Raw genomic sequence first — 12,426 nt, forward strand, 5'->3', positions numbered from 1 at the left:
GTCTCAAAGTATCTTCCCATGAATTACTTACTAATTCCAAAGGATAAAAACCATCCTTACATTGGCTTCTCCACCTGAGGCTCCTGCCTGGGACAACCCCATTCCACCAATCACCCAGCCTAAAACCTCTGGGGTCGGCTGCAGCAACCCTACCCCCCATCCCAATTCCTTTACCTTGTAGTCTAAAGCCCTCTCTGAAGGTGTACACATTTCCTCGAGCCTTCCCCAAATAACCCAGTCACCCCGCTTCCCCCTTTCCTACACTTACATAAAGTCTACATTACTTTATATGACACACTTCACTAAATTACACACTGCCCAGAGCTGATTCCCTCTTGTTTCATTAATTCTGACTGCTCTACTGATTACAGATGACAACTTTTAAAAAGAAAAATTTCGTATCTGTCAGAAATATTCCAGGAAAAATCAATACCCTAGCTATTTGATTTCTATTATGTGAGGAGAAGTTTTATTCTAGGGATTTCCTCTAAGTGGGTGTTTTCCACAATTTTAAAAAACTCATCAGGAAAAACAGGATTTTTTATTTTATCATACCACCTCCCTTAGGCTCTGCATGGCTGAGCTGCAAGGTCTGACATTTAGCAGGAACATTTTTACCGCAGAAACGCCAAAAGCCTGGCCGCCCAGCCCGGTACCTGCACTGGGGAAGCGTTTGAGTACCCGCCCATGGTGATGGGCACGGAAAACTGCTCCATGAACACTGGCAGTGTGCCTAGCTTTCCCGGGAAGACAAAGTCGAAGAGCGACCACAGCTCCCGGAGGTTATTCTGCATCGGTGATCCAGACAGGATGAGGCGATGAGGGGTGCGGAACTGTTTTGTGAAAGGACACATCTTTTTGTTAAATTCTCCCTTTACCAGGTGATCACCATCCCTACTCCAAGACACCCCCACACAAGCTGGTGATTTGTGACCTCATTTAACACATTTGCATCACTTTAGTTCTTGCATCGTTTTGGAGAGGCCCAAAATATAGAAATTTTCTGCAATTATAATTCTTCAATTACAAAGAGATCAAACAAATGGGGAAACTGTTTCTTAGAGTTTAAGCTGAATAGAACAGATTAGAGTTGTATTTGGTTACATTCTAACAATTGACCCTTATAAGAGACATTAAATAATGTGAGCAATTAGGATAAAAAAACATTATGGGTAACACTAAAGAATTTTTTGCATTATGGTAACATACATATTTTTAATTCCTGATGCAAAGGCACAAGGAGAAAGAGTCAATAAATGTGTTGCTAAGAGCAGTTTACTTTGAAATAAATACTGTTCTCTACCTGGAAATCCCCCTTGTTATACGAAGTCATACCTGCTTGCAAGCAAGGGTAATGGCAGCATTCGGGTTTCGAATTTTGTGTCCTTCATCCAAGATCACATAATGCCAGTCGTGCCTGCTGATGTCATCTTGCATCAGTCGGATGTAGGAATAAGAAGTGATCAAAATCCCATGACAGTGAGCAATCTCTTGAATTAGTTTCTCCTACAACCATAATAAAGCAGTAATGTCAATTTTAAATGAGAAGTTAAATTAAATGAGCCTGGCTCCTAAAATGACAACCTTTCATCAGGAAGCAATCTAAAGACTATAAATATGCACAAATACAAACATAGTATGTACAATCATAATCACACATTATTGGCCCTGAAAGTTTACTTTTACATTTTGTCTGCAAGGTAATAAACACTGATTAATATTACCACTATCAAAATAAGATTGGGAGTGGGGGTAGAGAGAGCTCTCAACGTAAGATCAGAAAAGGTGCTAATGTGTGAACACTTGCCCAACTTTTATTTTTCCAAAACCTGCTTTGTGTCTATCCTTGTTGAACTTAAAACAACAAGGTAGAGGGAAAGTGATTGATTATTTTAAAACAGAGAAAAACCATGAGAAAAGTCAAGAACATAAAGAAGATAAATCTAGGAGCTCTAACAAAAGTGTAACATGAATTCCAGGAGGACAGACTGGAAAAGATATAGAAGCGGTGATTTTAAAAAAAAAAAAAAAAAAAAAGGTAGGAAAAAATTCCCTAAACTGAGGAAAGACTCAAGCAAAGCATCCCCAGAGAGTGCCAGGCTGAAACACTGAAAAAAGGCATGCACCCAATTAGATCCTACTTAAATGTTTGAATTACAAAAATAAATGCCATAGCTTACAGTCAGGACAAAACAGAAAAAGAAAAAGAAAAGATTCCTTGCAGAGGAAAAAGAATCTGCTTACATTGGACACCCTGTCTGCAATATTAAAAATCTCAGAAAGCAGAGGGAAAATCTGCACATAATTCTAAGAGGGAAAAGCAGTGACCCTGGAATTCTATATCTATTCAAATTAGCAGTCATGCTTGACAGAAAAAATAAACCCCACCTTCGGACATGCAAGGACTCAGAAGAAAAACCGCCCAGAGACTGGCTGAATCCATCATGGGTTTACCCAGACAATGGGGGAAGGAAGTCAACCAAAAGAACGAGGCTCCTGCAAACGAACCGAAAGGGAAGATGGAAGCTGTAAGTGGAAAAGCACGCTGCAGAGCAGCAGAACAGCCTCTTCCACAAAGGGCACAGGTACATGACAAACCCCATCTCCCAGGTGCAAACACTGTGGCCTAGAGACAGCAGACAGGTCACATTGCTGCTGAGCAGCAGAGTCAGGATTTGAATACAGAAAGGACGTCAGCTCCAAAGCCAGTACCATTAAATACTAGGCCACGCTGCCTCTTACTATAGTATAAAAGAAAAAATTTTAAAAGGAAAATCACACGTAATATATATACCACTTATCAGAATAAATCAATAAAACATAATAAAGTCTAAATGAATATTAAAACATTGTTTTAAATATTTAATGAAACTGTTAGAGGACTCAAATCTGAAAAGGTATATATCTGTTATTGTAATTGCAGTTAGTTTAACAAAACTTGGACTGAGATCAGGGGAAAATAAAAGTGTAGTAAAAATCTCATCTTGTACAAGGGTGGGATGGGGTATACGTAACAGATACTGTTTAATTCCAAACCTCCATAGAAAAACACATTCGAATACATCTGTAAAAAATTTAAGCTCATCTAGTGATTGATAGTTGTTACTTCAGCATAATCACTGGAAAAGAAACAGAACATTGAACTATAAACCACGATAGGGGGAATAAAGTAATAGAAAATAGCAAGAGTCAAGAAAAGAAAATGTAAAAGAAAGTAAGACAGCAAGTTTTGGGCTAAACATGTTAGGGACTGCTGTACAAGTGTGGGTCATTTATTAACAGCCAGACTTGCCAACTGGTAAGTAAGGCGAAATCCAGCCTCCCGTTCAAAAGAGACCCAAATAGACTTGCACTGGAAGATGCAAATAAGGCAGCTATTAAAGGTATACCAAGGAAATGCAAACCAAAAAGGGCAGGATAAGCCATATAAATATCAGACAAAAAGAATTAAGCAGAACAAAGAGGGATAATTTCTAAAGGGACAACACTAAGAGTGCAGAGCCATGAACCTTTACTTACAGAAGGCACCAAAACTAACCCTAAAAGCAACAGTTGGGCCATGCGTCAGCACTGGGACACATCCCACTCCGCTGGAGTCATGACCACAGCCTATCTCAGAAACCAACAGGTCAAGAGACAAAATAAGATATAAGAAAATAAAATGTTTAAAAATTAGCAAATAAGGGACCTCAATGTCCCCATTATCGAGCTCCTTTTAGTAGCTCCCATCAGAGCTTTAAACCACATCAAGCTCTTTTCAAATATGCTAGCAAGAAAGACTGAAATCAAACTAAGTAGTCAACTTGAGTGGTGGAAAAAGGAAATAAAAAATACTAAGATAAAAACAAAGCTTTGGGACTCCTAAAGAAATAATCTGGTAGAATTAATAAAGAAAAAGAATTACTCTTTGAAAAGACCAAACAATTTGAAAAGTCAGACCAAAAGAAAAGAGTCAGCTGCACAGCATTAGAAATATCACAGGGATGTAATCACAGAGAGAATACAGACATACGATTTAATGCCAAAAAATCTGGTTTGATAGAGGATGACTGGTAGTTTGAAGCTGTTATGTACCCCAGAAAACGCCATGTTCGTTTAATCCATTCCTGTGGGTGTAGACCTATTGTGGGTGGGACCTTTTGATTAGGTTATTTCAATTAAGAAGTGACCCACCTCATTCAAGGTGGGTCTTAATCTGCTTACTGGAGTCCTTTACAAGAGGATAAAGGACACACAGTAAAAGCGCAGAGAGCTCAGAGAAACATCCAGAGAAATTTAGAGAAAAAGGCACAGATGGAGAAGCCAGAAGCTGAAGCACGAAAGCCAGCAGAGAAGGACCAGCAGACGCTGGCCACGTGCCTTCCCAAGTGACTGAGGTGTCCCAGATGCCAGCAGCCTGTCTTCAGAGAAAGTATCCTCTTGTTGATGCCTTAATTTGGACATTTTCATGGACTTAGAATTTGTAAAATTTTAAGCTCAGTTTAAAAGCCAACCCATTTCAGGTATATTGCATCCTGGCAGCTTTAGCAAACCAGAATGATTTAAAGAAAAGAATTACCAAAATGGATCCAAGAAAAATTACACAAAGCAAACAGACTGATAATCACGAACTGGAAAAGGATGTGAGGCTCCTCCCACCAAGAGTGCACCAGACCCTAACAGATTCATGAGTGAAATGGGGTAGACAGCTCCTGTTATTTAACTGCTCCCAAGTATAGAAACGAATAGGATGTACTCCAAATCATCATTCTAAGGCTAGCAAAACCCTGCTTTTAAAACTGACAGCATACTATACTTTACAGCACATGTACCATACCCCCAAGCTAGAGACCCACTACTTTACAAATAAAATCTAGCAATATATTACTTATTAAGGTTTATTGCATGACTATAAGAAAAGCAAAATATTAGGGAAACCTGATAGCATAATTCATGTCATCACAATCATCTCATAAAAATTTAATAAAATTCAATACCAAAAATAATGATTTTATTAATATCTTAAAATATGAGAATATCTTTTTTTTATTAAATTCAGTTTTATTGAAATACATTCACACACCATACATCCATGATATACAATCCACTGTCCACAGTATGATAACATAGTTACGCGTCCATCACCACAATCCATCTCTGAACATTTTCCTTACATCAGAAAGAACCAGAACAAGAATAAAAAATAAAAGTGAAAAAAAAACACCCAAATCATCCCCCCATCCCACCCCATTTGTCCTTCAGTTTTTATCCCCATTCCTCCACTCATCCATACACTAGATAAAGGGGGTGTGATCCACAAGGTCTTCACAATCACACTGTCACCCCTTGTAATCTACATTATTATATAATTGCCTTTAGGAGTCCAGACTGCTGGGTTGGAGTTCGGTAGTTTCAGGTATTTACTTCTAGCTATTCCAATACATTAAATCCTAAGAGGTGTTATCTATATAGTGCATAAGAATGTCCACCAGAGTGACCTCTTGACTCCATTTGGAATCTCTCAGCCACTGAAACTATTTCGTCTCATTTTGCATCCCCCTTTTGGTCAAGAAGACACTCTCAGTCCCATGATGCCGGGTCCACATTCATCCCCGGGAGTCATACTCTGCGTTGCCAGAGAGATTTACACCCCTGGGAGTTGGGTCCCATGTAGGGGGGAGGGCAGCGAGTTCACCTGTCGAGATGGCTCAGTTAGAGAGAGAGAGGGCCACATCTGAGCAACAAAGAGGTACTCAGGGGGAGACTCTTAGGCACCATTACATACAACCCTAGACTCTCCTTTGTGGTAATGAGCCTCATAAGGGCAAGTCCCATGCTTGAGGGCTCAGCGCATCAAACCGACAGTCCCAATGTTTGTGACAACATACGCTAGGGGTTCAGCATCTCAAAGTTTAGAGATAGGCCTTACAATTCAGGGATAGAGTTAACTGTTGTAAGAGCTTACAATCTAGGGACTATTACAATTATTGTGTCCACGTTAGGCTATGTTCTAAGATTCAATTCTGAGTTTACACATTGTAGTTAGTCTGAGAATATTTTCTAATTCAATAAGGTATAAAAGGATGCAACAACAGCTAAAAAAAACTGACAAAAATAAAAGAGGGAAAAGTGTCCTCTCATGTCACAATACAATAGACACATGAGAAATAATAAAAGTGCTTTGGGAAGATGATTGTATAGCAATGCAGCTTACAATGGGTGACAGTGTGACTGTGAAAACCTTGTGGCTCGCACTCCCTTTATCCAGTGTATGGATGGATGAGTAAGAAAATAGGGTGGTGGTGGGGAATGATTTGGGTGTTCTTTTTTACTTTTATTTTTTATTCTTATTTTTACTTTTTCTGGATAAGGAAAACGTTCAAAAAATAGATTGGGGTGAGGAATGCAGAACTATATGATGATACTATGAACAGTTGATTGTACACCATGGATGATCGTATGATATGTGAATATATCTCAATAAAACTGAATTAATAAAAAAAAAAAGAAAACCTTTCAAAATAAAAGTTTCCAAATAAAAGTGAGCACGTTCTGAATAAAAATTGTCTTTATGAGTGTAAAAAAAAAAGTGCTTTGGAAAATAAGCACAATATCAGTACCTATTAAAGGTTTGAGAGGTGAGAGCTGGATCATTCTTACTATTTTTCCCTCTTCTGACTTACAATTTCCAGTGACTGCACAATACTGCATGCGGGCCCCATCTGATTTAACCATTTCTGAGTTTAAACCTCGTAACTAACACAACAGTGACTCCTCAGGGCCCACAGCCTCACGAATACACACCCCTTTTCCCAGGACTCCCTGTGCTGCCCCAGCTCCCTGCCCTCTCGGTTGCCACCGGCCCTGGCTCAGGGAAGGGGTCCACAAGATGCCCCTCAGCCTACAACACTTCACCCGGCCAGTCCTGCGACTCTCAAGCATTATTCCACGTGCCGGTTTGGATATATTGTGTCCCCCAGAAAAGTCATGTTCTTTGAGACACTCTTGTGGGGGCAGACTTATTAGTCTTTTGATTAGGGTGGAACCTTTTGATTGAAGGTTTCCATGGAGATGTGGCTCAAGCAACTGTGGGTGAGACCTTTGTTTGGGTTATTTCCTGGAGGTGTGGACCCCACACATTCAGAGTGGGTCTTGACTGGTTCACTGGAGTACTTTAGAGAGCTCAGGAACCAACACAGGTGCAGATGCTTGGAGAGACTTGGAGATGCAGATGGAAAGACATTTGGAGATGCTAAGCTAAGAGATGAAGCCGAGAATTTGTCCAGAGAAGGTAGGAGAGGACCCCTAGATGCTTAGAGAGAAATGCCTTGGGAGAACAAGCAAAGATGCACAGGAGCTAAGAGAAAGAAGCTAAGAGAGAGAAGCTAAGAGAGAAAGAAGCCCAGAGACATGTTGGAGAAGGCCATTTTGAAATGCAACCTGGAAGCAAAGGACCAGCAGATGCCAGCCAGGTGCCTTCCCAGCTGACAGAGGTGTTCAGTGAAGGTATCCTCTTTTTGATGCCTTAGTTGGACACTTTTATGGCCTTAGAACTTTACATTTGTAACCAGATAAATCCCCTTTATAAAAGCCAATCCATTTCTGGTGTTTTGCATAACGGCAGCATTAGCAAACTGAACACTCCACCAGATGACGGGCAGGCAGCAACCCGACTCTACTCTTCTTCTCACCTCCGGGAGCAGTGACAGTCAGAAGCCGTGACAGCAGGGGCAGGGGGGCATAAGGTGACAGCAAACTGAAACCCATGCCTGGTTCTACTTCCGCTGCAGAGCACTGTGTGCCGATAGAGATCAAAGGCCAATGAAAATGACTAAAACTGTTTGGGGGCTTGAAATACAGTCGGAGTTAAATTATCCCTCTGGTTTATGAAATGCCCTCTGCATGACAGCTAGACCCTGCCCATCTATGTGACTCAAGTGCTAACCGCTTGGGGCACAAACACGCTGTGGTCATTCCATTAACCTAGAAGGAACACCACCCGAACTGAATTTTGGGCATCACCTGGGGTAACTGGGAGGTTTTCCTAGAGTTAAGCAAATGACCTGCCAAGCTTCTCAAATATACAACACTGGGAAAATGCCTAGTTTCTTTTGTTTAAGGGTTGAAGTTTGTTTGAAAAATTCTGTAATGCTGGCTAGAGAAACACAGAGTTTCTACCACATTCAGAAAGATGTATAACAATTAACAAAAATTAACAAGACACTTTTTTAAAAAAAAACAAAGAATTTTAAAAGCTGCTCTCATTGAAAATATGATCTTCTCTTAACAGCCAGTGGATAAAAAACATGTCCAAGACTGTTTGTTCTCACCTGATTCAATCTCAGAATCCTGCAACTGCCTGGACTGTAGTTTCAATAACGGTGAATTGTTGGATATTATGGACGTCTCTACCCAAACACTTAAGACAAATCATCTCGGGCGGTTTCAAATTAAAAGCCTGTAAAATATGTAACCTCTCCTAGTTTTTGCAATTAATAGGGTACATCTGCAATTAGCCTGACTTACTGAACGCAGTGCTGTTGTCATTAAAAGATGTCTTGTGAAAGTGCGGCTGTTCTTACGGAGGCTCAGGAGACCAATCCCTCCTAGAGGGCAAACAGTGGACGGGTGGAAAACAACAGCCATAAATCACACTGTCAGGTGGCGGGGAGAGGATGCGCCGGGCTCAGGCACGGGAAGGCCGCTCGCGGTAAACACAGCCCGGCAGCTTCCCAGGCAGGATTTACAGCACCTGTAATTAATTAAAACTTCCTTCAAGCTAAATCTTTAATAAACAAGGATTTGTGCTGACACTGAAGAAAAAAGGACTCCAGCAACACAATTTCACAATATTCCTCGCGAAGCAAGCGTAGCTCCTATCACTTCCTGCGTCCCGTGGACATGCTGTCCCCGGGGTTAATAGGCACTACATCGCTTTGCGTGATAATCTGTGCGCTTGGAATGGGTTGGGAATATTTAGGTTGCTTGAGGGACCAAGTGGCCCTTTTGTTTCGTTATATTTTTTACTTGATCTCAGAAAACGAGACTCTTCAAAGAACATGAGGTGGTAGTTCCGTCAGATGGCCGAGTTTTCGCGTGGTTTGTTTTTTAACCACACCCTGCATTTCCCAAAAGAATTCTGATATTCCATTTGATTGTTCCTATGTGGGACCACATGTGTCTAGACTTGAGGAATACAGGTCTAGGGACATACACTCACATTTTTTATAAAGCAAGTGCGACCCTTCTATCTTTCCAATCACAACTGCCTCCTTCACCTTCTTTTCTTTACTCAACCACTGAGATGAAGAGTTCTGCTATCTTCTTTGTTTCTCACAAAAGTAAGAACTGTCTGAGCAAATAGTATATGCAAGGAGCCACACGAAGCTCTTTATACAGACACAGACACAGACACACACACACACACCCAGCAGTCCTTGCACCACCAGCAGTTTTTTCCCCATTATGCAGGTGTTGAAATTGGGCACAGAGAAGCTACTGTCACAAACTACAAAACAACTGATCTGAGAGTCAAACCTTGGTCTGGTAACCACAAAACCTATTTCTGAAAACTTGATGCCATTAGTTCTTTTCCCACTCGTATGCTTCTGAATGGTGTTATTGATGCAAATGAGAGAAAATCTTTGAATTATCTAAGATATTTCATTGACTTTTGTACTAGATTCTACATAGCAGAAAAAGACGGGAGAGAGAAAGTGACAACCATTTCAGAATGAAACAAGACATTTCTAATTATACATATTCCAACACATTGAGAAAAGAGACCCTTATCGTTAAATAAACTTCACAACATAGTGCTAAAGAAGCCACCACCCAGTATAAGCTATGTGGTAAGTTATCACAAAACTGTCTGCTTTTATTCTCTTTCCATATATTATATTTGCTTTTCCCAAGGAAACTGCTAGCTTTTCAAGGCCAGCTAACAATATCATATTAAATTTTTGGGAGCCCTGCCAGCACCAAATACTGGGATATAGTGTTTATAGCTACTCAACAAATAAATATTAGTTGACTCATCTAACATGTCCCTCTATGTTAGAAAAAGAGATGACAAAACATACTAAGAACATCTTACATTCCTATTAAATGAAAAGTTTAACTGACCATTAAAGGAGAGTCTAAAGCCTGAAAACTTCTTTAACTGATTTGAATGTTTGGTTGAAAATATTAGCTGCATATTTTTACACAGTTGCTAGACATACATTTGGTAATTCTAAATTATGCTGCCCATCAAAGAGAATATCAACAAAGACAATATAGGATCAAATGGTGAGACTGGCAGGAAGCTAAAAGGCAATTTGGGGAAGAAGAATGATAAATGTGCTCTATTCCAAAATTCTTTAATCATTGAATATCTGCTCTCTAAACAAAACAAAAAAAATTCACAATTTTATGTCATACCAGCCACAGCAAATCATTAGGTGAATAAAGGGTATATCTGAGAGAGAAACAAAACAATTACGGTCTATCTAAAGAGAAATCCTCCTCTTCCCTCTTTTCTCTAGCATTGAATGTTTCTCTGCCTGAGGTTCACTTTTACATTTAGATGGGAAGCTGGTGGGCACAGAAAGGGCACCCATGGAGAAAAGAAAGCTGATAAGAACGGAATTAGATTATGAGCTAGAGGAACAGCCTGGCATTGAGAGAATATGTGAGATAGGAATAAAAAGCATACGCTCTGCTACAAATGTCACACATCTATGCAAGCCAGCAGGTGTGGACGGGTGGAGCAAAGATCTGTCTGTACAGACAGTAAAGGAAGGAGCGGAGGGAGCACATGCCACCCCACCTCGGTGATGTCACCTGGAGCCAGGGTCTTGGAAGCATCACTCACTAACCAGGACTGCGCAAAGGAACGAATAACAACGTTCTCGATATGCCACTGCCACAGATGACAGACGGATTGAATTTCCAAGTTAAGAGTAGAGTTTGATAGATGAAAAAGTACATCTTCCCTTTTTTTTTTTTTTTTGCATAACAGCTTACATCCTTAGAAGTTTGAGGTGCTTTATAAAGGAAAAGGAATAGAAGAAAGAGAGTTAAAGGCTAAGGATAAAAACACAAGGGAATTGTATGTGGCTTTTCTGGAAAAGTTAAGTAAGAAACTTCAAGGTAAAGTACTTGGTAAACTGTAAAGCACTGAAAAATTTATGAACCACCACCTGTCCATGTTTGCAAAACAACTTCGGAAGGTAGAACCACCCACTGTACCCGAAAGTAAAATGCCTATTATTTAAGGTTTTGCCCTCCAGGCAAGCTAAGGAAGGTAGTCTCATGAAGAGCGTCAGTGTCAATTCTACTGCTCTTAAAGAGTCAGTTACTTTAATGCCCATTTTGTTTACATGAACGTATTTCTTTATGTGGTAATAACAGAGGGAATGCAGGAAATCCACGATCTAGGGGAAGGCGTGAAATACATACACTTCATCAGTCAAAATAAAAACAAAAGGATAAAGAGGAACATATGAAAAGCTTGCCTTTTTAAGACAAACATCAACAAACAAATCCTGCTAAAAGATTTCATGATACCAAACATCAAGAGACCTCAATAGACAATGAAAATGTAAAAAGGTATCAAAAACTTGGAAACCAAAAATAATCATTAGCAAGACTGAAGACAAGCTAGTTAACAGCAATTTAGACTTTGACTAGAAAAATAATCTAAACTGTTATGATTTTCAGGATGCTAAAAATCACTGGTTTTCCAACACAGCATTTACCCTACTTCACCAACGGCCTTAACTCTGTTTCCCACGTATCATTTAAAATCAAGGCAAAGTCAGTAAATGTGAACAACAGCTAGGATAAACGAGATTCCATCTCACCTCATTTGGGCTAACAAATTACAGATACTCCTGATTCATTTCCATCGAAAGTTCTGCTTACCAAATGATCAAGAACAAAATCGGAATGTGTAGGAAAAGGAGTTTCAAGAAAACTACAGAAGCCGTGGATTTCAGGGGCGCACATGTATCCTTATATCCCAAAGAGGCAAAATGTCAACAGTTCTTTCCAACCGGCACTCCTTGTGTGGGATCTGTGAGCGCTCCGCCAAGAGTTCAGAAGACTCAGGGAAGAAAGAACTTACACAAACTGATCCTCTTTCTTAAAAATAAAACCTGCAAATCCATAGTGAAAAGGTCTAGTTAGTGGTCATTCAGCAAATGCTTATGGGACACTTGGAATACAAATTAAGTAAGACACAGTCCCTGCTCTGACAGAGCTCACAGATGGTGAGACGGAGATGACGACAAAAAAATCATACTACAACATTTCTATCCATGCTAACCATAAGGGCACAGATACGCCTCCTTTCTGAGAATGTGGCTATTAACAAAACCATAAATAAGGGAGGAAATGCAACTTTCTAAATACAGTGATTAAAGTTACATGATAATCGAGGATTCAGAGAACAAAAAGCAACTT

At 39.9% G+C, this 12,426-nt stretch overlaps 1 protein-coding gene across 2 annotated transcripts in view; it reads right to left on the reverse strand.

Annotated features, from left to right (window-relative positions):
* The window catches only part of ERCC6 (ERCC excision repair 6, chromatin remodeling factor), an 84,051-nt gene that overhangs the window by 21,464 nt on the left and 50,161 nt on the right, over window positions 1–12,426 (reverse strand). For both annotated transcript variants that reach the window (XM_037804055.1, XM_037804057.1), the window contains exons 9-10: window positions 1,336–1,506; window positions 657–833 (exon numbers count right to left, since the gene is read on the reverse strand). In XM_037804055.1, the coding sequence (XP_037659983.1) occupies window positions 657–833; window positions 1,336–1,506 (348 nt within the window). The remainder of the gene's footprint in view (window positions 1–656; window positions 834–1,335; window positions 1,507–12,426) is intronic.

The sequence above is a fragment of the Choloepus didactylus genome, chromosome 15 (genome assembly GCF_015220235.1).
Source record: "Choloepus didactylus isolate mChoDid1 chromosome 15, mChoDid1.pri, whole genome shotgun sequence".
NCBI lineage: Eukaryota > Metazoa > Chordata > Mammalia > Pilosa > Megalonychidae > Choloepus > Choloepus didactylus.